Here is a 23,333-nt window from a genome sequence, read left to right as displayed (position 1 = left end):
CCTGTGCCATGATTCAGCAGGTTGTAAAAGGAAGGAATGTCTTCTTTTTTGGGAAAGGGTGGGAGAGGAAGGGGAGGCATGTGTGACAGGCATGTGTGTGTATATTTGGCTTTCTGGCGCTTGTGTGATTGCAGCAGTAGTATCGTGCTGTCCTGCGAGTTATGTTGGAGTTAATAACCTGTTTCAAAAGAGCAGCTTGAAAGATGTTTGGTGGAAAACTGGATTTTGCCTAGATTGGGGAGGGAGCCTGCGAAATTATACTCCTTTGTTACGCTTTAAAGGATTCCTCTGTGGTGTTTTTAGTTTCTTATTTAAAGCACTTGGTATCTCCTGCGCTGCCTGTTGTGTGTGGCTGTTTCCCTGCCTGTCTGTCTGCATCTTCTGTTCAGTCTCTGGGTGTAGCTCAGGCAACAGGGAGGTTTAGGAGCCAGCTTGGTGGCTTCCTGAAAAAATGTGAGCATTTGATTCCAAATTTCAGAGTAAACAGGGATTTGCTGATTTCATTTATGCTGAGCCTTATTTCTGAGCGCCCGGGCCCTGTTTGCATTGTCCTAACGCGGTAGAATTTTCTCTGTTGGGAGACTTATGTTGCTGACTCATTGCATCAACTCAAAACAGATTTATGTTTACAAAAAAACCCACAACCCTCTTCTTCCTGCCCCTCTGAACAATATTGCATCTGATATTCTTACAGAATACCTCCTATCTGCTGGAACAGGCTGCAGTTCTGGGTAGTTCAGATACAGCTTTCCATTTAACTGTTCTGAGCAGCTCAGATACAACTTCGAAGTGGTATTACTGATAGGGTAACAGGACTCTGCTTTCTTCATCAGAGGACCTCTTTCATTGCCATCCCCTGCTGCCATACGTACGCAGGAGACAGGGACTCCTGAAATTTAATCTTGCTCTGACAGTTAATTGCATGCTCCCATGCAAACCTGCTCCAGACTCTCCTTCCGAGCAGTTATTTCTGCATTTTCCTGCGTTTCTGTACTTATTTGGGTGTGTAAATATTGAGCATTTACACCATATTTCAACTCTGCAGAAATGTGTTAATTTTGGAAACACAGCATAGTTTAAATCTTCTGATATTAAACAAGGCCTTTAAACAAGGGCCTGCCTCAGCTGTGCTGCCACACGTTGGGACTGTGTGTCCAATTCTGCTGTTTTCCTGAAACTTGATCTTGTAATTGAGCAAAAAATACTACATATGCTTAATTTTCTGAATAGGGAGGGAAACTTGAACACCCTTTCCAAGGAGCTAAGGGCAGGAAAGGCAGAAGGTGACTTTGCTGTTTACTATCACGGTGCTAAGGCGCTGGTACAGGCAGCCACCTCCAGCCTCTCCTGAGACACCGGCCTCGGCGAACCAACACTCGATGAGCGCCCCCCCCCCATCTCCGGCCGCACGGGCGGGCCCAGGGCGTCTCACGCCGGGCAGGATGAGGCAGGTACGGCCGCTGGGGCCCCGCCTCAGGGCCTGCGGCAGTAACAGCAGCAGCGGGGCAAGGCCCCCTCCCGGACCGGGGACCGCCGCCACCCTCGCAGGGAGCTGTGAAACTCCTCGCGGCCCGTCGCCCCCGCCGCCCTGCCAGCCACCGCAGCGCCCCGAGACTGCGAGACGTTGCGTCTCCACCCACACCTCAACGGCCTCTCCTCAACCAGCCAATCGCCCAACACTTCCTATAACCCCGCCAACCAATAACAGCGCTCCACGAAGGGCAGCGCCGTTGGGGCGTGTTTTGAGGCGGGAAGGACGTTGAGCGGCGGTTCAGCCAGCTAATCGAAGCCCCGGAACGGCGAAGGGGCGGGCGGGCGGGCGAGCTCTTCGCCAATGGGAGAGGAGAAGCGAGGTGGGCCGGGGGTGGGGCTGGCGCGCAGTAGATAGGCGGGCGGCGGCGGCGGCGGCGCTGGGCGCGCGGACACGTGACGGAGGTAAGGGCCGCGGCGGGGGGTGCCAGCGGCTGCTGAGTGGGGGTGAGTGCGGTCGTTCGTTGTCCGTCTGTCCATCCCGACCGCCGCGGCCGGGGCGTGCTACGCGCCCTTGGGTTGGGGGAGCAGGCCTGCCTGCGGGGCATGCCGGGGTATTGGTGCGGTGAGGCGGCGGGGCGGCCTGCGGGGGAGGGGGATGAGGCGGCGGGATGCTGCGGGGCCTGGGCGCGGGGGGCGGCCCGGCCCGCGCCGTGGGGAGCGCGGCGGGTCTCGCGGGAGCCGGGGCGGGAGGGGAGGCCGTGCCCGGGGAGACCCCCCGGCGGGGGGCTGCTGCAGGGGCCCGCTCGACCCGCGTTAGGCCTCAGAGGGGCCGGGCGGGGAGCGGCGGGTCTTCTGGCAAGTTCTGGGACCTGTGCAGGAGCGGCTTGTGGCAGGGCCGCGTCTGGAGCCGGGCCCGTGGGGTGCTTGGGTGTCTTCCCCTCCCCCGGCTGGGTGGGACAGGGGCGGCTTCGGGGTGGGGGGGCGGGAGATGGATGTGGACTGCCGGGGCTGGCCTGAGGTTTGGGTTTTGTGTGGCTGTTTATGCTCTGATGTCGGCCGCTAACGTGCCGAAATAGTCTCGAGCTGCCCAAAGAGGCTGACCGCGAGTAGGAATGCCTGCAGAGGCAGGAGGGGAGGTGGGTGGCCTGCTGCGGGCTGGGCGAGGGGAAGGAGAAGCCTCTGGAAAAGCGGAGTCCAAGGCGCAGAACTGGAGGCCCAACAGGTTGGGAAGACGTGGTAATCGAACAGCGAGGGAGGCCAAAGGTGAGGTGCGGGCGGGGAGACTCTGCAGCAGCACGGCCGGAGAATTTTGGGGTCTTAAAATGTGCGCTTGATTTTTACCGCCTGAATATAATCTGTGTTAGGTGTCTTCAAAATAGCATATAAATGATATTTTAGTTCTCAGTTTTGTCCAAGGATTGCACTGTGTGCTTTTAAAACAAAAAACCCCTACACCTTTGAATTAAAGCATGCGTTGCCTGCTGCTTTCTTGTCTGTACTGATTCTAAAGAGTGAACTTTCACATGCAGTTTTGTGGTTAAGAACTTTCTAGGCTGCAGAAAGAGAAATGCTGCAGGTGATTTGGTTGTGAAGAGAAGCAGACATGTATTAGAGGTAGTAATGATAAAGGTCCAGAATTTATTATTATTAGTAGTGTTAACATAATTAACATGCAGCATTTCTGCCGAGCATCGCAGAAAACTCTTTCTGGAACTTATTTAGAGTATGTTAGATGTCTAAAAGCTAGTCTCTAGGTATGTCATGTATTTCTAAATGCAATGTGTTTACTTAAAACTGTCAAATAAGTATAGCTACCACACAGATTTTATGGGAATCTTTGCCTACTGTGGTTTGAGTTGTTGGTAAAATATTCCAAGAGCTATTACAACGTATGAGATAATACAGATAAAATACTGGTTAAATACAGGTTGAAATATGTCGCTCTATGTTCACTCAAATGCACTTGAAATGACTTAAAAACCCTCCTTACCGTTGGTTTTGGATAAGCTTATGTAATATCACCGTACACTTCACAAAACTAGGAAGAGCTTTGAGTTAAACTTTGTATTTATACAAGGTCTCAGTGCTTCTAGTTTAAAAAAAAAATACTATGAAGGGAGTTCTTGTACAGTTCAGAGACAGCATCACAAGCTATGTGTAAGATGTAAACTGCTTCCTGGTATCAGCTGCCCTCCTAGGAAGGGAAGCATAATGCAAAACAGTAAGAAAGCTTGCAGCTTCTGTTGGATTACCCTCTCATTTGATGTGCTGCAGCACTTCCTCCTCAGTAAATTAATAAATCCTTTACTGAGAATACACTGTGACTTGTACTTAGCCCTGCCTTTTACTTCCTTTTCTGGTCTTTCATTTTTCTGCCTCTGGTAGTGATCGTGGTGGCAGCCTGTTCTTGCTGGAATCAATTCTGTGGCAGGGCAAACTTGAATTGATTTCTAGGCATGATGGTCTGAAAGATCTTGGGGCACCTCCAAATCTCCCCCTGCCTAATGTAACTTTCCTAGCAGCCCATCTGTTTTATGGTCAAACAGCCTTGCAGTTCTGTCTTTGCCCTCCAAGGACTTCCAGTTCTGCAGGAATGATCTCTTTGCTGACGAATGGTACATGGTGTTTTCTCCCTCACTGTATTTGCGCTGTTGTACGTTATTTTTAGAAACTGGCATATTCAAAATGCTTATTAAAAACAGGCTTTGTTGCTGTCACTTTTCACATGTAATCTCTTGCCTGGTTTGTGCTCCTTACAACCCAAACAGAAGGCAGCTTTTTCTGTGGGGCTATCGACCTCTCCAGGAGAGGTTTGGCTAATCCTTTCCAGGAGGTTTTTCTCAAACCTTATGTAGCAGTGTATCCTAGGCATCCCCTCCTTTTTTAAAAAAAAAAAGGTGGGGGGGAAGCAGAGCAAACTACCCCCCCAACAGAGCTCTTGCCTCTGGGCTGTTGTAAGCAAGGCTGTTTTAGCTTAGCCTTCTCTGCTGTTCATTGACTTACCATGTTAGAGAGCAGAATCTTCACAATGCTGGAAGTTGTTTAGTTGCAAAACTAAGCATTTAAGGGGAAAAAGTGTTGTCTGCATCATATGAATTGCTGCATATAGATTAATATAATTTTATTTTATCCCTCTCGGAGGGTATGTGAGGTAATGTAGTTGCTGAAATTAGTGTTTGGCCACGCAGTTAGTTGTTCAGCTTTGGTGTAGAGTGTAGTTCTCCCGAATCTGCCTAAAGACAGGTATGTCTTCAACAAGTGTGGATGACAGAACTACACACAAAACTATGGCATTAAGCTGACTCTGCTGCCAACAGCTCAATTTCCTTTATCCTTGGCTACTTACTTTTATCTCACAGTACTTTCACTTGTCCTGCTACAACTCTTCTTGCCTTTGCATGCTGGATTGGACTGGGGTCTTGATTCAGGGTTAAAATGACATGGCAGAAGGACTTCAAGCCATCTTAAACCAGCTGCTAGTTCATCAAGAGGCTGTGTAAACAGTTACCCTGGCACGGCAGAGGAGCCAGGATGGGAAGGTGGAGGGATTGAGAGATGTAGAAAAGTGTTTCTTAGTTCTGACTTTAAGAAGCTAGTGGACTATGAACTCAGATAGCCAAGCCTTTGACCAGAAACTATAAAAATCTCATTTGAGAGGGAAAATGAGTATGTATCAGCCTTTCTGTTCTTGTCTGCTTACATTTTTTTTGTTATGATAAATTTCTTTACTTCTTTGCCTTTAAATTTTTCTTCCATAATTCTTGCCTTGCGTGAGGATGCATTGTGCTTGTTTTTACTGGTGTACTTCCACTGCAAATACCATACTGAAATCCAGTATTTGGAACACAGGACTTTGCTAGCAAATTTTGCTCTTCCTATATTTAAGTAATTCAGCTGTCACTACAGATGCTGCTGAAATAGAAACCACTGATGCCCTTCCAGTTAAATGGCTGAGGTGTAGTTCATAGTAAGTGACTTATTTTTAATAAGACGTATTTCATCTGACTGTTAATTCTTCTAATAAAAAGTAGTAAACTAGATAGCCAGTAGCAATTCAAATGTAGTTACACATTCTGAAATATGCAGTGTTAAGAACTGGCTTGATGAACTACTCAAATAGATTAGTAACCAGGGAGATGATTAAACTGGTTTTGCAGGCTCTGTTTGACCTGACAGGGAAGTTACTTTCTAAATAACATGTTTGGGAAGTATGGTAGCAAAGGACTTAAACATCCTTTGTGTGGGCGCTTTCATTATCTGTCCTTCCCCAGGACACGTATGTTAGAGAGTGGTGACAACTCTGCTGCATGGGTCAAGTGTCATGCCAATAATTAAGAACAACTTTCCTCTTTATGCTCAGTGAAAGGGGAATTGTAGATAAAAATAAATCTCTGAAGCTGGATGACTTCCTTGAAGGCCTTGAAATCCAAAGGTAGCGATCACTTGGCCCTATATTTTAAGAGTGCAACTTCTGTGGCAAGAGGCTGATCCTGTCTTAGAATCTCATTCGAGTTGGTTCAGGTTTTACTTTGTAAAAAGTAAAGTCTATGTAGCGCAGCTGTTGCAGGTGTCTGTTTTCAGTGTTTGCCTATAGCTCCTGTAAATTCCAGGGGAAAATGCTTCGGCCTTTTGACAATAGGGCAAACTGTGCTTAAATGTCAGCTATAAATTTTCTAGTGTAGGAGCTGGCTGAGGATGGACACAGACACAAGTGATTCATTAGCCCTGGCAGTCTCAAACTCTCTTCCTAGTTAGTACTTTGGTATTATACTGCAGTAGTTTTCACTTTGATCCAAGTGGTGTGCCAGTGTCTGTAAGCATCTGAAGACCTTACTAAAAAAAAGTAGATGATGTTTTAATCATCTCTGACTTGGAACGTTGTTATGGTGAAAATGAGGGTAGCACTGAAGTAGAATGGAGACGTCAGAAGCTCTTGCCTATTATGAAAGGATTCCTTTGTTAAAGGCTTTTGGCAGTTGCATGATCAGAAATCCACCAACCTTCAGAAATATTACACAGTTAAACCTGAAGAAGGGAAGTGCAGGCAGAGTAAAAAAGGGCTAATGATGAAAATTGCTTGGAAATTGGATACTTCTTCAAGGGAGAAGCCTGATCATAATAGAGTAGGTGGCTGTGCATCTGAAGGTTAGACTACATTTTAGGTGACTAATTGAACACTTATAGTTGCTAGCAACTTAAAAGCTCCACTGAAAATTTGGTTTATGCCTCTTCTGTATAAAACCTGAGTTTATTCTTTCTCCCCCTCCCCTCTCTTTCTATCTTCTATTTAGAAATAACCTAATTTACTAGGGCATAATCATGTTTCTGTTGTGTCCCTAAGGATTGTGTGAAGTGAAGTTGAAATTTTCTCCTGTAGCTGTGCATCCATTATGGATAGAAGTAGCTTTTTAAATATCAAAAATGTGTGCTTCACTTAAAAGACACTGTTCTCAGAAGATAAATTTATTTCTTAGTTTAGTGAGTTTGTGCTTGTATTACATTATACCGTTATATCATTACAGATTAATAGAATAAGGGACTTGGCATGACGACTGGCAGTTGCAGAAGACGCTACCAGTCTGTACTAAAGGTGTATAAATGGTAGCTTATGTTGAATTTGGGACAGATTTATTATGTAGGAGGTGTTCTAAACAGCTTTCTGTAGGGAAATAAACTTGTGAATACTGCTTGCCAATGATTATGAGGAGGCAAGGACATGAAACTGGATTAGTTTCTCTTCATGCTTTTAGCTTTCTTTTTTTGAGGGGAGAGAGAAAAAAGCTTGTTCGGGAGTTTGAACAGATAGTAATTCTACCTTGAAATGAGGTTCAAGGAGGCCTTGAATTCAGGCAGAGCATTAACTGACAAATAAAGACCTGGAGGATAGATATGGCTGTATCAGGAGCACAGACGTGCAGGGTGGCACAGCTTCTGTCCCTGCTCTATGGGTCACTGCTGGAATTGTCTGGTTTCACTAGGATGCTTTGACAGGAGAATTTCTGGAGCAGCCTTGCCTCAGTATGAGGCTATGCAGCTTTGCCACTTCTGTGCTAGCATTTACCAAAGTCCATTTGCTGCTGATACATATTCCTGAAGGGTTGTAGTTGGGGTGGGATTGTGAAGTAGGTAATTATTACATTTGGAGTCACTACTGGCATGGAAGTTAGGGGGGATGATTTTTCTTTCACCAAAACTTGGTTGCTGGTTGGCTAGCGGTGAGGCTACTTAAGGGATTACTTGCATGCTAAATCATTAATAGCCTTTGCACAGGCTTGGGAGGAGGTATGCAGAAACCTCTTCCCCTTAAAAAGAGAGGAGAGGATTGGTTTATTTTTAATCTTGCTATATTTTTAAGATTAATTTTCATGTATCACTTTACAAATCACAAAGTGGTCATTCTATCTGCATAATATAATTTGAAAGCAGTTTTAAAACTTGGGGTAAAATCTTCCTGAATTTAACTCTGTTAAAAATGTATTTGGCGAGGTCCTCTCGGTAAGGTAAGACAAAATTCAGCCCTTCCCTTGGAAAGGGAAGGGGTCCTTGTGCCATCTCATCTATAGTTGCTTCTAAAGATCACTTTTTCACATGAAGTTTCAGGGTCTTGTTTTCTGTACTGTTTTTATGCTGATGGGCATGAAAACATTCAGAGAGCATGCCATCTGTACAAGAGGAACTTGAAATTCCAAGGGTACCGATGTTTGCGTGACAGTTTTCATTCCTTGGTTTTGTATTGTTGTTCCCATATTAGTCATAGCAGCTCATAGCTCTTACGAGATCTGTAACTGTTTTCAATTTCAGCTGTACACTGTGCATTAAGCAAACAACTTTGCTCATATGAAACAAAACTTGGAATTTTTGTCAGCTGTTCGTGCTGTGGATGGTGTCCTTCTGGCTCAGAGGTGTTTCAGTGCAGTTGCCTGCGTGTTGTGTGTGCGTGCGGATGGGGGTTGTGAGCGTGCATTTAGACTATAATCCTCAAGGCTATCACTGTTGTTAGAAAACTGGCTGTAATTGCATGTTGCTGTAGTGATAAAGTGGATGTGACCTCAGCACAAGTCTTTAAAATACAGTTTTGTTGTAGTTATAAAACATCCCCTCTGTCATTAGAATTAAGTTAATCAAAGAATGGTGGATCTGGTATGCAACGTAGTTTTGGGCTATTGGATAGTGCTGATAAGCCTTTAAGACAGTAAATGGTTTTAGTTGCCTGAACATGCTTTGGAAAGTTGGAAGTTTGGTTTCTAGCAAGATCTTATGCCCCTGCAGGCACTATTAACTCTGCTTGAGTTATGTTTGTAAGTCTACAGGGCTACAGCCTGAGGCAGGAGTGTGAGGGAGGGGGGTGATGTTTGGTTTTACACTTGCTTTCAGAAAAGTCTTAGTCTCTGTTACAGCTCTGGTTTTGGAAGAAAAATTTGCATTGTGATTCAAAGGAGGAACGGTGAGCAAGGCATGGGTTGTTTTTGTGGGTGTGTTTTTGGCAGATAAAACTATAAGCAGCGTGCTAAGAGTGTTGCCTTCTGTATCGACCTAAAGGTGCTGTGACCTTGCAGTTTTTCTAGCAAGAAAGTAAAATTGAAACCCATTTTACTTACAAGATCTTTTGGGCTACAGCTTGCCAAGGTCTACCATATTTTAGGTGTGACAATGTGCTGGGCACCTTATAAGTTAGTTGAAGTGTGATATTTTAATTCTGTAAAGTCTCTTTTAACAGATAGTCTTTTTCTTCGGTTATCCTGTTAAATTAGAGATCAAAAGAAGGGAATCAAATCACCTGTCTGTTAAATAGTAAGAATTTTTCCCCGGGTCTGCCTCAGTAGCCTCAGCTGCTTATCGACATCTGCCAGTTGTGTCAATGACTGTTGGCAGTAATTCCAGAATAAAACCTGGGGAAGGAAACTGATGAATGAAAATGTCAGGGTCCCACAGTTGAGAAAAAAAAAAAAAATTGAACCAGGAGGCAGAGGATTGATTACTCCATAGATTATTCTCTGCTTGAAAGAGCTAGCTAATTGTATTTCAGTTCCTGAACTGAATGGAAATTTCAGTTTTCTACATCATGCATTTAAAGTCCTTTATAAGCAAGAAATGGGTTTTCTGTTTAGGCTTTTGCAGGTATGTAGGTTGTGGTGTTGTGTACATGTGTCTGCTGTTCTGCTCATGGACTGTGGCAGTGTGAGAGCAAAATTATGACACTTCTGCAGCATGATCTGCAAAACCTGTACACACAGTCTTCCACTCAGTTAACGCCTCTTTTGTATTAAATACTTTAGCTTTATGTTGTGTTCCTCTTGAGCTTTTAGAGCTGTCTCAACCAGCCACATGCAGTAAATAAGAGCTGAAAAGGTAAGTTTGCACTTTTCTTTTAGTGGTATGACTAGACACTTCACCTGTTGTCGTGGATGCTTCGTTTTGTACTGAGAAGCAATGCTTTGCTCTGCATGCAGTGCTGGCTTGACCTCATTGCCTTATCTTATTTATTTAGGATCATGGAGCTGAAATGGCTGCTGTATGTGACCCTGCTCGCTCTTGGGACTCTTGCTGTCCAGGCACATGATGTGGATGATGACAATGACGGTGATGATGTAGTTGATATTGAGGATGACTTGGATGATGGCATTGAGGAGGCAGAAGAGTCAAAGCCTGAAAAGAGCACTCCTCCTCCAACTCCAAAGGTTTGGCATGCAACTTCTTTTAAAAATTGAGTTACTGCTTGTGTTGTGGTTAATGTAAGTCTGATCAGAGTAGTCTTTGCTAATGTTTAAGATGTTGTGATGTTATTAAAGATGTTATCTGGGAGTAGGGCTTGGAATTAAGCCTAGCTGCTTCATTCATACTCTCATGTCCCCCACATTCTTCCTGTATTAGATCCACCCTCGAACTTAGATCCACCCTCGAAATCTGGTGTGATTATCAGGAGTTAACGCTAGTATTTCTAGCTAGGTATATCCTTTAGTTTTAGATGCAGGCAAGAGCACAATGGCTTGGCACAAGCAGTAGTATTTATGTTACTTCCATATCTATGCTGCAAGGGTGTTCCAGGTAAGCTGTACTTGAGTGTAAAGGGGGAATGAGAGCTGTATATGCCTGTATTTCTTTAGAGTAGAGGATGTGCCTTGAAAGGTGCATAAATGCATCTCTTCTCCAATAGGTTACCTACAAGGCCCCAGTCCCAACCGGCGAGGTGTATTTTGCGGAGTCCTTTGATAAAGGAACTCTGGATGGGTGAGTATAATCTGAAGGATGATTCAGTATAGCAAATAATTAAAAATGTTGGTGAAAGGGAATGAAACCCTTACTCTAGAGCCTGTTATTTAAAATCAAATCCCAGAGCAGTGGTTGGCAAGGATTACAGCAGTGAATTATATGAGCCTGGCTGCTGAGGTGCTGAGCTAAACTAGTATTTCCTTAAGTTCTAGTAACAAAGGGGAGATGAGCCATACATGTGTAATGTTTTAACCCTCACCTGAGTTTTCAGTTTACTTGAATAACGTGAAGATGGTGAGGAGCTACTTTTGTGGTGGTTTTTTTTTTTTTTGAGAGCGAGACACTGAGGCCACGATCCTACTTTGGGGGTGGGGTGGGAAGTGGCAAATGCAGATAACTTTGCAGGCTTGGGAATAGAATTCCTCAGGAGATCAACACACCAGGGTGTAGTCATAGGACAGTAAAAGGGTTATCTTACAGGTAGGATTTTTAACTGGGGGGGGGAAGTAAATGTTTTTCAACCATTGGATGTCTGTCTTCTAGATGGATCCTTTCCAGAGCAAAAAAAGATGATACAGATGATGAGATTGCCAAATATGATGGTGAGTCCAACCCAGGTTTTGTATGATAGATGTTTCTGATGTTTTTTGTCATACCTGAAGAGGTGCAAGCCTTTGTTTTCTCTTCCCAGTTAAAAATGTATTCACCAGAGAAAGTGGGAGGAGTGTTTATATACCTGGCTAAGAATATAATAGGTAGTTCTGGTTTAGACAAAATATCTACTTGGAGGTTTTAAAATAACTTTTAGTGAAGGTGTTATGCTAATAACTTGATAAGGCACCCTGTTGGGTGTTATTTCAGAATGCTGATTATCTTGCTCAAAACTGGGCTAAAAAAAGCCTGACTTGAACAAGTTTTGATAGTGTTTGGTTGATTTCTCTCCAGGTAAATGGGAAGTCCAAGACATGAAGGACACTAAGCTTCCAGGAGACAAAGGGCTTGTATTGGTAACCCGAGCCAAGCATCACGCAATTTCATCCAAACTTTCAAAGCCTTTTGTATTTGATACCAAACCCCTTATTATACAGTAAGTAAAGGATAACTTAGTGTTCTGTTATGACAGGAGAGCAGGCTGAAGTTAATTCCATAACTGAGTTCTTGTTGACTGGGGTCTAGATGACACATGACACTGTAACCTATTATTATACTGTTTAAGGAAGAGTAAACTAGCAATCCATATTCCCAAAGTGGGAAGTTAGGAGCAGCATGGGTGTCTCTGAAGCCTGAAGAGGAAAGAAGTCTATGAAAACTAGACTTGGTAAAGTGCCTTGGGACTTCAATTCACTTGATTTAATTGTAGTAACAAGGTCAGGCAACTGACTTTTGTACTGCTAATTGTGAAAGTCCTTGTCCTTCTGGAGAAGAGTGTCTGTATGTAAGGTCAGTGCACTTACTTAGGCAATAAACTGCCCTCTGTTTTCAAGGTGGAGTGGACAGGGTGGTAAAGAGGCACTCGTTTCCTCCTTCCTTTGTCTTAGTTCATCTGTCACGGAAGATGAACAGCTTGCCTAGTTCTGCTTGACCGTGACTGATGTAGAAGAATCTACTTGCATGTATGTTAGACTAGCAAGAAGCGGGAACGGGCAGGGAAATCATTCAGTGAGAACAGTTGATTTGTGTATTATTACATACTTTATCAGTTTTAAACAAAGAGTAAGCCGATTTGTATTTGCACAAGGTAATGAATTGGCTACTTTGCTTTGCATGCCTGTTTAGTTTTGGCTCAAAATACAAGGCTAAAAATAAACCCCAGTGGTCATCCACTCCAGCTGCTGGCATTGAGAGAGGATCAAGCATACTAAGCCTATTCCTGACAGAGATGTTTTGCCTTTTTCAGACTCCTTGGCATCCCTAAATATACTGTTGTATGCGTATAACCCTGAAGGGGCTTCTCCTATCATCCGATTGTTGTTGCTTTGGTAGTCTTATAAATTGAGTACTGTCTGCCATAGTAGTTGTGGGGAAAGTAATTGTCTTGCTTTAATCTAATCTTTTTGCAGTGTTTTACATACTGGTAAGCTATTTCTCCCTTCTCTCCATTTATAGATCATAATCTTCTAGACAAGCATTCAATTCCTTTAATATTTTCTAGAGGTTGAGTCTTGTAAAGCCTCAATTTTTTCATGTTTCTCAGGCCCTTATGAATATTTGCTTAGTCCTTAGAGTGCAGCGTGTATTTTTAATAATCACTGGACATGTGATTTAGAGCAAGAAACAAAACAGTCTTATCTCTTAATTTGTACTTGAGAAATGTAATTGTGTATTACAGGGGTAATTTTTCCTCATGTATAATGTGTTCTCCCCTCTGTCCAAAACTAAAATTAGGTATGAAGTAAACTTCCAAAATGGAATAGAGTGTGGTGGGGCCTATGTGAAACTGCTTTCAAAAACCCCTGAACTGAATCTGGTGAGTAATGCTGCTACTTTGAGCATTAGCCGTGAAAGAAAACTTGTTTGTTTTGCTTCTTCCTGAAGAAACCTCTTCAATAAAGGCAGTGGGGTGTATTTAGGGCCTGATCTCCAAAGTCCTTTGCACTCAGCAGTTTCTGGCTCTTGAGTGAAAACTCTGGAATTTCCCAGTAGCTGAGTGGTTCTAGACCTTTGCTGAAGTCTGTAATACTTCAGATTTCCCTAGGTTGTAGGACGAAAAAGGAGGTGTCTTATGAGAGTAGCCGGTAGATGAGGAGAAACCTTCTCAGGAAGCTGTTGCCCAGGAGGAAGATACCACGTTCCATCTTCTTAAACAGACTAATGCAAATAACTGAAAATATACCTTGCATTTATTGTGTTGTCTTTGACATGTGAACCCACTTGGTGGGTGAGTTACTGGGTATATTTAAAAATAGTCTTGAGGTTGGACTGGATACAATGTTAAATGTTCAGCTGCACACACTAGCTGCATAGAACTATTTGCTTCATAAATGACCCTTGAATGCGTTGTCTTAAAAGTGTGGTCAATGGAAGATACCATGCTACAACTCCTAAGGATTAGGAATAATTTTCTCTCCTCTCAGTGATATACCTACTTAAAGTGGTTTAGCCTGTTCAGCCAAAGCTTAACTGCTGGGTCACCTTGCATAGGCTTGTGTAGCCTATGGGTTTTCCTTAGCCGTCTTCCTAGACTTCTTCATAGGAAGTACCTTTTGACTTGGTACCCATCCTTCTCCTTTCCTTCTGCAGCCTCATTGGAGTTGTGTTATTAATAGGGATTCCAAATTACTAAAAAAGACACCCAAAAGACTACTTGAATATCTAACCAGTTTCATAGGTGCATTGAATGTTAAGATAACATTAGCAAGAACAAAGAGACTTGCTTGCAGTGCTCAAAGGTGAGACTATTACATGCAGTTAGCTCTTGGATTGAGACAGTTCATAAGTGTGTAAACTAAATACAACTTGGCTTCGCTTTTAATGCTGCTTATTACTTTGTGTGAAAGAAACTCACTGAACTAACTAGTTGTTCGTTATTACCAGCAACTGATAATTTTATATTGATAGCTTTTGAAATCCTTTATGGTTATGTAGAGGTATATTTAAATGTTATGGTGGTCACTTACACTTATCTTTTTGATAACACTTGAATAGTTGTTGTTTTCCATGTGGAAAGTAGAGACCAAAGGTGCAAAATAAGGAGCTGGGATAATTCTGGCGTTTCCTCCTAGAGGCTTGTATTCATCTCATAAGCTATAGTGTGGGTATTTCACTAGCTTAATATCCAAGTTGCAGCATAATTTCTAAAGAATTGGGAGTTCTTATGCCAGACAGTGACTGCAGTTGTATTTCAAAATAATGGAATGAAGCTTTACATTGTTTTTAAAGGATCAGTTCCATGACAAAACTCCATATACGATCATGTTTGGCCCTGACAAATGTGGAGAGGACTATAAATTGCACTTCATCTTCCGGCACAAAAACCCAAAGACTGGCAAATATGAGGAGAAGCATGCGAAGCGTCCAGAAGCAGACCTGAAGACTTACTTTACTGATAAGAAGACCCATCTTTATACTCTGGGTATGGTGACTGTTAACTATGTGTGCTAAATAACTACTACTATGTTTCCTGAATCAAAAGCTCATAAAATGAGCCAGATGAACAACTGAATACTTGTGTCAACGCACCATGCAACTAAAAACCACTTGAAAGCTCTGAATGCAAGAACTGATCTTAGTATACAAAGGCTTATTTCTTCCTTGCAAGAAGTCTTGATTCAGGCAAGAAAGGTCATGAGACCTTGAACTTAATAAAGAACGGAATTTCAGAGCAGTCTTGTGTAAATTGATATGCTAAGTATATCCAAAATAATTATCAACACTTATAAACTGCTGGAATGCTGCCCCTTAGTAATTTGGGGTATACTAGGCTTTAGGTTTAGAGGGGTAGTCTTTTCTCTTGCTGCTTTCATAGTACCAGACAAACTCAGTGGTTCTTGAAGTACAGTGTCTGGTCTGGTGTATTAGCTATGACTAAAATCTTCCAGGGAGTGCTCAGGAGGATCCCTCTGTAGCTTTTCCTGCTACAGAGGCAGCAGTGTATAAAGGAATGAGATTAAAATCTTGTGAGTCAGTAGCAGGGAGACTTATTCTTGAGTAGAATGTAAGTACATACATTCTTACTACTAAAGCATTACTTGTTGTGCTGAAGTCAACTTGCTCTTGTGACTGGTAAACCACTCTACAAGCGACTTTGTGCTTTTAGCATATGTAAAGTAGGACTCCTGCAAAGAGTTGTCTTTCTCACAGGGTGGGATGTGGTACATCATCAGTAGTTATACTTTGGCATAAGGAGAAAGGTTCTTAACATTTCTTTAAGACATCTGCTGGGTAGGTGGTAGCTTGGGTTGATGAAGTTGTAATTGTACAGTGGGGATAAGTGATGCTTTATAATGCATGCTTTTTATCAATTGTAATGGCTACATCAACTTTTTTCTTCAGTCTTGAATCCTGATAACAGTTTTGAAATACTGGTTGATCAAACGGTTGTCAACAGTGGGAATTTGCTAAATGATATGTCTCCTCCTGTGAATCCCCCCCGAGAGATTGAGGACCCGAATGACCAGAAGCCTGAGGACTGGGATGAGAGACCAAAAATCCCAGACCCAGATGCTGTTAAACCAGATGACTGGTAAGCTCTTGGAGGGGTGGAATTGAGGGAAGCCTTGGCCTGGTAGCTTGTTCCTGATCAAAAACTCTTTCTCCGATGACTTAAAACGTTTTGAGTCTCACCCTTGTAATCAAAACACAATCAGTTTAGGCATCTGAGTGGCAGTTCGGTAGACAAAGGCAGACTGAGTCTGTGCCCTCTGGAATTACTGTTTAGTGCTCCTGTTACTCTGCTGGCCAGAGGTAAAGTTTTTACTGAGACAGCTGTGCTAGCTGATGCTTTCATCCTTGATGAGATCAAAAGATGAGTTGCAGAAGGTATAACTGTAAGATGTTTGTAGTTGTTTGCATAATGCATAATTACAGGTGACTGAAATATTTGACATCCTAAATCAAACTGGTACTGGGTTTCTGTCTTTGAGCCTATGCTTTGTGAACCATGGACTCAATTTTGAGCTAAAGTGTGTATTTGCAATGACCACTAAATACAGGATTTGCTGTAATACACCCTTTCTAGGTTGGTTTTAAAAAGTAAGTAGTATTACCTTCCGTTTGGCGCCATGACTGCCATGAGGCACATGTATAGGTAACAGATGGCAAGGCAATTCTCTTCTGAAATCATGGCGTTGTGCTTAACCTATCAGAAGTGAAGCTGGCTGGTTGTCTAGATCAGTGGGCTTACTCAGTCTGTAGAACCATGCCTTGGGCTTACGAACTTGTTTGTTGTGTGTATTAATACATAATATTCTGTTCTCAAGGGATGAGGATGCTCCTGCAAAGATAGCAGATGAAAATGCTGTGAAACCAGAGGGCTGGCTGGATGATGAGCCTGAATATGTAGCAGACCCTGATGCTGAGAAGCCTGAAGATTGGTATGTTTACTGCCTGTTGCAAATCACAGCAAATATTTCATGGCTTTGGTCTGAGGAGTCTTGTGTTCTTGCATTCACATGCACACTTTTCAACTCTTCTGTTCTGTGATTGTAAGCTGAACCGGGTAGGGATGGTCATCTTGCAGTTGTACCGTACTTGAAAGGGGTGGCAGGGGAGGCGATGCTCAGGGACTGGCTTTTTTGTTGAGCTTCTGTGCTTCCAAACTACTTCTTGAAATCCTCATTCCTTCTGCAGTGTCTTGAGCTACAGAGCAATGCTATACAAAGTTTACGTATGTCCATTTTATGGTAGGAATTTTAAAATTCCCACAAATTGGACGTTGTCTAAGCCTTAGTCTCTATAAAGACAAGGGATGGACTTCAAAACTGAATTTCCCTTTCCAGGGATGAGGATATGGATGGTGAATGGGAGGCACCTCAGATTGCAAACCCTAAATGTGAGACAGCCCCTGGTTGTGGTACCTGGCAGCGACCAATGATTGACAATCCAAACTACAAAGGCAAATGGAAGCCTCCTATGATTGATAACGTGAACTATCAGGTTGGTGTCATTGCTTGAATTACTTGCCAATGCAGCATTTCTCTTGCAAAAAGCAGAATGATTTAGGTTCAGCAAGTGTGGCAGTATTTGTATTCTTAGTTATGGTTGTACTGGGTTTCAAGTGGAAACATTCAAAGTGCTTTCTTACTTGGCTTCCCTTCTTTGTAGCACAAATGGAAATTGATTCCCAAAACGTGATGAGTTGCACCCATAGACATCATAATTATGTGCAATGGATTTGTCTTTCTCTCTGTTCAAAATTGGCTGAAAACTAAAAATAGCATTATATCAGGTGAGGCTGAACATTTTGTCTTTCCTAGGGTATATGGAAACCTAGGAAGATCCCAAACCCAGACTTCTTTGAAGACTTGCAACCTTTCAAGATGACTCCCTTCAGTGCTGTGGGACTTGAGCTATGGTCAATGACTTCTGACATCTTTTTTGACAACTTCATCATCTGTACTGAAAGAGCTGTGGCTGATGATTGGGCCAGTGATGGATGGGGACTGAAAAAGGCAGCTGATGGTGCTGCAGAGGTGAGAAGTAAAGATTTAATTGTGTGCTTCGGAGCATTGCTGCCGTTCCCTCCCACGGTCTTTATCAATATATAGCTGTATGTACCAAGGTCAGGGGTTATGATAAATGTCAGTTCCTGAATGTAATATGGTAATGGTTGCTACAAGTAACAATGAGTACTCACTGCTATGCTATTTTGTGAGGTTTTTGCTCTGGTGTTTGGATGGTTAATTTCAGCCTAATTCTTCATTTGCAAACTATGGAAAAACTACTTGTGCAAGTTAACTTTGACTTTTTTTGAGGTATGAAATATTCAAAGTTGCAAAAAGCCTGTTTGAAAATTCTGTAGCTTAAACTTCACTGCTACAGCTTGCTGTATGGGATGAAATTTGATGGTTCTTTTTGTCTTATAGCCTGGTGTTGTTGGCCAGATGATGGCAGCTGCTGAAGAGCGTCCCTGGCTTTGGGTAGTCTATATCCTCACTGTGGCTTTGCCGGTGTTCCTTGTTGTCCTTTTCTGCTGTTCTGGGAAGGTATGCATTTCCTCTGATAATAAGTAGTATAATCTTTAAAAAGGGATACAGCAAAATGTGCCTTAACATGTCACAAATAATTGCCTGGTTTTGACAATTTTTTTTCTTTTTTTTTTAAGAAACAACCAAGTGTTGCAGAATACAAAAAGACTGATGCTCCTCAGCCTGATGTGATGGATGAGGAGAAAGAGGAAGAAAAAGATAAAGGGGGCAAGGAAGAAGAGGAGGAGGAAGAAGAAGCAAATGAGGAAAAGCTAGGTAGGTGCACTAGATAGATAATCTTGAATCAGTTTGAGTTTTCTCTCTTATAGAATAGAACAGCAGGATTGGCAGACATGGAGTAAAGCCAACGGTGAACTGAAGGTAAGTCTTAATGAAAAGAGAATGAGATTTTTTTTTTTATTTCCTTCAGAAGAGAAGCAGAAAAGCGATGCTGATATAGGAAGTGCTAGCCAAGAGGAGGAGGAGGAGGAGGAGGAAGAGGACAGGAAACCTGCATCAGAGGTAAGAGTGCTTAATCTTTGAGGGAAGTCTTGCACATTTTTTTCTTTAAATCATGTAGAACAGGCCTTATTAAACTGTTCAGAAGTAAACCTGGCTCATGTGATACTCCCTCCCATTGTCAGAACTTTGGAAAACTTAATCATGCTGCTGAATAGGAATTGCTGCGGCCAACTTCAGCAGAGCCGGGCACCTTGCTAAAGGCACTGCTACAGACCCTGCATTGTGAGAGGAGTGGGATTGTGTGGAATGCATCAGCTTGAGGCAAAAAGCTTATTCAGCTTTCTAGGCAGTCAGTATGTGACATCTTAAGTGCTCCGCACTGACCTAACAGCTGACTTAAATGGGTGGAGTGTTGCTTTAAGTTAAAGGGATTCTCACAGCAACAGAAGCTGATGAGTACTCTTGGCAAATAGCGTACATCCACTGTGAAAATGAGGATTTGTGTGTTTGCGATGTATAGAAAGGAGGGGTGGTAACAGCGGTAGGTCCTGTCAAAAAATAAATCCCAATGTAGAAATGACAGTGGATTATTTTTTGTAGTTTGCTCAAAAGTTTTTAACGATATTAATAGGTTTTATTTCCTTGATGTTTACACAAATTACTCTCTTGCAGGAGGAGGAAACTGTGAATAGATCACCCAGAAACAGAAAGCCAAGGAAAGATTGAAAAAAGTAATAAGAACTTGATCTGTGATTTTTTTTTTTTTTTCCAAACATGGTTCTGGGAGAGGACCTTGGACACCTTACATTGAAAGTTGGAAAAACCTCAAGATTTCACCATCCACAGGTTCCAGTCACACTATCCAATGTAATGGAGTGTCTAGCAGTAAAATATTTGCAATCATCTGTTTTAAAGAACATCATTCCTGTAGAAAGAATGCGTTTGATATAATGGGCTGTGGATTTTGGAATGTAACATAACTAACCTTTTCATTTTTGGTTTTAAATATTCTTTTCTGTTTTCAAGTAGATTGGTAGAACTTTTCTGGTCTCAAACCTTGGCTTAATTTAATATATTAATTAGTGAAAAATAACAATGAATCTTGAAAGCACTAGGTGATAAAAATGCAGTTTTATAACTAGTTTTTTTTACAAATATGTAAATTCCTAAATGCACCAATGTCTTTATATCTCTTAATTTGATAATTGTTTAAAGAAAAGTTGTCAATGTATTTGACAACCCCTATGCCCTCAAAAGAAAAGGAAGCTGGGGGGGGGGGGGGGGGGGGGGGCGGAAATGTATGGGGAAAGCAGTAGTGAAACTCTCTAATCAATCAACTTCATTCTTTGGGGGGAGGGGAAAGAGGAAGAAAGGGTTGGAAGGGGGTTAGTCAGTCTGTAGAATATGCATACGGTGCATGGCTAAAGCCCTGTTAAGTGTTGGCAAATGATCTGGGATTTGGAGTGGGTCATCTTAATGTGGCATTTAATCCTGCAGACCTTGCAGATAATGGATTTTGTTAGTCCTTGAACGCTTTTTGTAAAGTTAATGGGTTGTTGGGGGGCGGGGTTAGACTACTTCCCCCTTTCCCCTTTCTTCAGCCACTGATGCTTTCCTTTCTCTGTGACTATACAGCTTTTTCTGAGTCCAGCCTTGCTTCAGTTGCTGAAGCGTTTCATGTTCAGCTCATCATTGAACTCTATTTTTATAGCTAGGCCTACTCCTTTCCAGGGTCCAAACACTGGATAGGACAGTGTCCCATATCCTCTCACTGTTATCAGTGTATGTCTACTCCTGTAGAAATGGGGGAGGTGGTCAGGTAGATGAGTTGAACTGAGTATTTGTTAAGGAAAAAAATACCAAAACCCAACTAACAAAGATGTCAGTATTGTAGGTGGGGAAGGAGCATGTGGAATATCTTAACTGGTATGTGAAACTGTTTAAGTCTTTTATCTGCTCTTCATGTAACAAATGCATCCTAAATTATATTGTGAATGTTAGGGAGTTCCAATTCCAGCTGAATAAATTTTTTTTAAAGTGTTGAGTCTACCATATTATACTGTTTCAAACGCTTCTTTTTTTTTTGTGGAATGCAGGTGATCACTACAAGAGCATACCTCTGAGGCTGAAATCTATGTAACTTCATTACACTGTACCAAATATGTTGGCGTTTGGATGTCTATATAGATAAACTCTTGCCTTTGTTTAGAGTGAAATTAAATGTCCTGAAATTACTCTTCTTGCACTGAATTTAAAACACTCCAGTGTTGTTTGGTCATAGCATAGGAATAGTGTGGGGAATTATTCCCAGGGGTTGGGGAGGGAAGAGTATTCCGATTACTTTGCAAACAATCTAGTGAATTACGAAGAGACTCGTGGCTTTTGGGGTTTTTTTGTAAAACACCTTTTGCTGCCTGTCCTTATGTTGTATCTCTTGGTTGTTGTGTTTGAAATATTAGTGATCACAAATGCATAGCAGGATTTCTTGATCTTTCTGCAGTGTGCAAATAAACTATTGTGAGCAAGATACTGGAAGTAATTTCAGACTTCTGTTGGGAGCCATTGCATGTTCAGAATGCCTTTGCCTGTTGAACACCTGGTAAATACTGCTCCTTATTGCAAAAATAGCTTATACTCTGACAGGGAAGATGTCATAGCTTAAGCATTGCTACTAGCTTGTTCTCAGGACTGTATTTTTATCAAGGAGCAGCTGCTATTTATCACTCAGTCCTTTGAGATGAAGTCTATGTAAATGGTTTCAATTCAGCTAACATTTCGAGCACAACATAAAAATCTATTAATCTAATGTTTTTATCTCAGTAAGCAAATTGCCTTAAATTCCTGAACAATTCATGTGCGTACATGTTTTTTCAAAGTATCAAAAGTGAACTGAAGATCTGCTATCAGCTTTTAAATAGTATTATATGAAAGCTATTTGTAAATCTGCATTTGCTTCTGCTAAATCTCCTGAAAAGGTCTCCCGTCTGCATGTTATGGCTTTTTTTGATACGGTAGTGTATGCTTCTTAAATTATCACTACAATAAATTAAGACTTTCCAAAATGGATAGACAACTCCAAAGTTACTTTTTATCCTTTCTGACTTGGGTGGCTCAGTCTAAACCTCAGAATCACTTTTCCTTGTGGAAAAATGAGCTGTCTGCTTATCCTGAGTACTTCTAAAGCATAGCTGTGTTTTCAAAGTACCAAAGCTCTACCTGGTTGTAACCTGCGAACTAGGTTTGGAAGTATTACAAATACGTGAAGGTGTATTTGAGCCTTTTATATATGTGCATCTGAGTGTGGCAGCTTCTGAAAAGGATGCTCTAAGCAGCTGAATGTGCTGTGTCTGAAGATGGGGGTGTGTGTGTTAGGCTGAGATGGAAAATCACAACACAACCTTGGGGGGGTAGGTGCAGGCAGGGCATGAAAGGCAAGGTGGCAGAAATGCTGAAAATGGTTCTCTCAAACTTGGTGCTCAGTAAGGGGTGTTGATAAGGATACAGCTAACCAACTCACGTGTTCCAGAAGTGTCACGCGATGTGATCTAGCTGTTCTGGGTCTGGCTGATAGTGAATTGTCACAGCTTGAGGCTGTGACCTATGAAACGCATTGTGCATGTCTGTTTTTAAGATTGACTCCTGGGCCTGACGCAGGGTTCTTGCAAGTGCGAATTGCTAGTAGGTGTGTATGTCCGCGGTGCCTCACTCTCCCCTTACTCCTTCCTCAAAGGCTGGGGTTACCTGTGCAAGGCTTGTGACTGCTCTCCCCATCCTGAGCTGTGCCCCAGTTACTACCAGTGTTGCCTCATGGTTTTGAAAAAAGTTTTTTTTCGAATTGTGGGAGTTCGTTTTTCTTTTTTTTCTTAGCATTGCTGAACATGGCCTGTGATTTCAGTTGCAGAAAAGACCTGTCCATTTCAAAAAGGTACCTGTAGATGCAAATTAAAAAGAAAAGATGTAAAAACTAATCAATAAAGAAACTTAACTCTGCTGGGCTTCCTTTGTGTAATTAAGCAGTGTTACTAATTGAGTCTTCATCGCTTCTGCTTGGGCTGAAGTGAAGGGGGCTGGGCGCGGAGCGGGCCTCGGCTGCCGCCGCGGTGACAGCCCCCGTCCCGGTGAGGCGGCCCTTCGCTGCAAGGCTGTTGTTTCCCGGCGCTGGTGACCCGCAAGCGGCGGCGCCCCGTGCTGCCTCGGCCGCACTGCCCACCCCTCCCTGTCAGTCAGCCCTGGCCCCGCCTCGCGGCGCGCCTGAGTGGCTGCGCTGCTGCCGCCCCGCCCCCTCCCCATGCCTTTTAAACGCACCGCCCTGCCCGCCCACGCCTCCGCCGCTTCCGTTGCGCTTCCGCGCCTTCCGATTGGCTTGGAGGGCTGTCCCTCACGGCTCGTGACGCGCTACGCGACGTGACGTAGCCCACCACCCAGGAAGCTCCGCCTATTTATTCTCAACTCGGCTCTTGCGGGGAAAAAACAATTTCAAGATGGCGGCGGCGCGGATAACAATGGGGAGCTGGGGGTTCGGGCCGGCCCGTGCCTGAGCGCGACGGCCGCCGCGCCGCGGGG

General features: G+C 42.9%; 1 protein-coding gene across 5 annotated transcripts; it reads left to right on the top strand.

Moving 5' to 3' along the window:
- Positions 1–1,857: 1,857 nt before the first annotated feature.
- On the top strand, positions 1,858–22,760 carry CANX (calnexin). Of its 5 annotated transcripts, none has more exons than XM_075102740.1 (16): positions 1,858–1,935; positions 9,962–10,151; positions 10,628–10,701; positions 11,227–11,285; positions 11,629–11,770; positions 13,069–13,150; positions 14,563–14,755; positions 15,676–15,865; positions 16,602–16,715; positions 17,121–17,277; positions 17,598–17,813; positions 18,207–18,326; positions 18,446–18,584; positions 18,739–18,830; positions 19,443–19,501; positions 20,867–21,004. In XM_075102740.1, exons 2-15 carry the CDS (start codon positions 9,966–9,968, stop codon positions 19,494–19,496), a joined length of 1,818 nt encoding a protein of 605 aa, XP_074958841.1. In that variant the 5' UTR covers positions 1,858–1,935; positions 9,962–9,965; the 3' UTR covers positions 19,497–19,501; positions 20,867–21,004. The 5 variants fall into 5 exon arrangements, with proteins under 5 accessions (XP_074958841.1, XP_074958840.1, XP_074958837.1 ...); XM_075102739.1 differs by having other exon boundaries at positions 1,897–1,977; XM_075102736.1 differs by having other exon boundaries at positions 1,897–1,977; positions 19,443–22,760.
- Positions 22,761–23,333: the final 573 nt, after the last annotated feature.

This window comes from Phalacrocorax aristotelis, chromosome 8 (genome assembly GCF_949628215.1).
Source record: "Phalacrocorax aristotelis chromosome 8, bGulAri2.1, whole genome shotgun sequence".
In the NCBI taxonomy this organism is placed as follows: Eukaryota; Metazoa; Chordata; class Aves; order Suliformes; family Phalacrocoracidae; genus Phalacrocorax; species Phalacrocorax aristotelis.
Note: the sequence above shows the minus strand (reverse complement) of the source record. Positions and strands in the feature narration are given on the sequence as shown.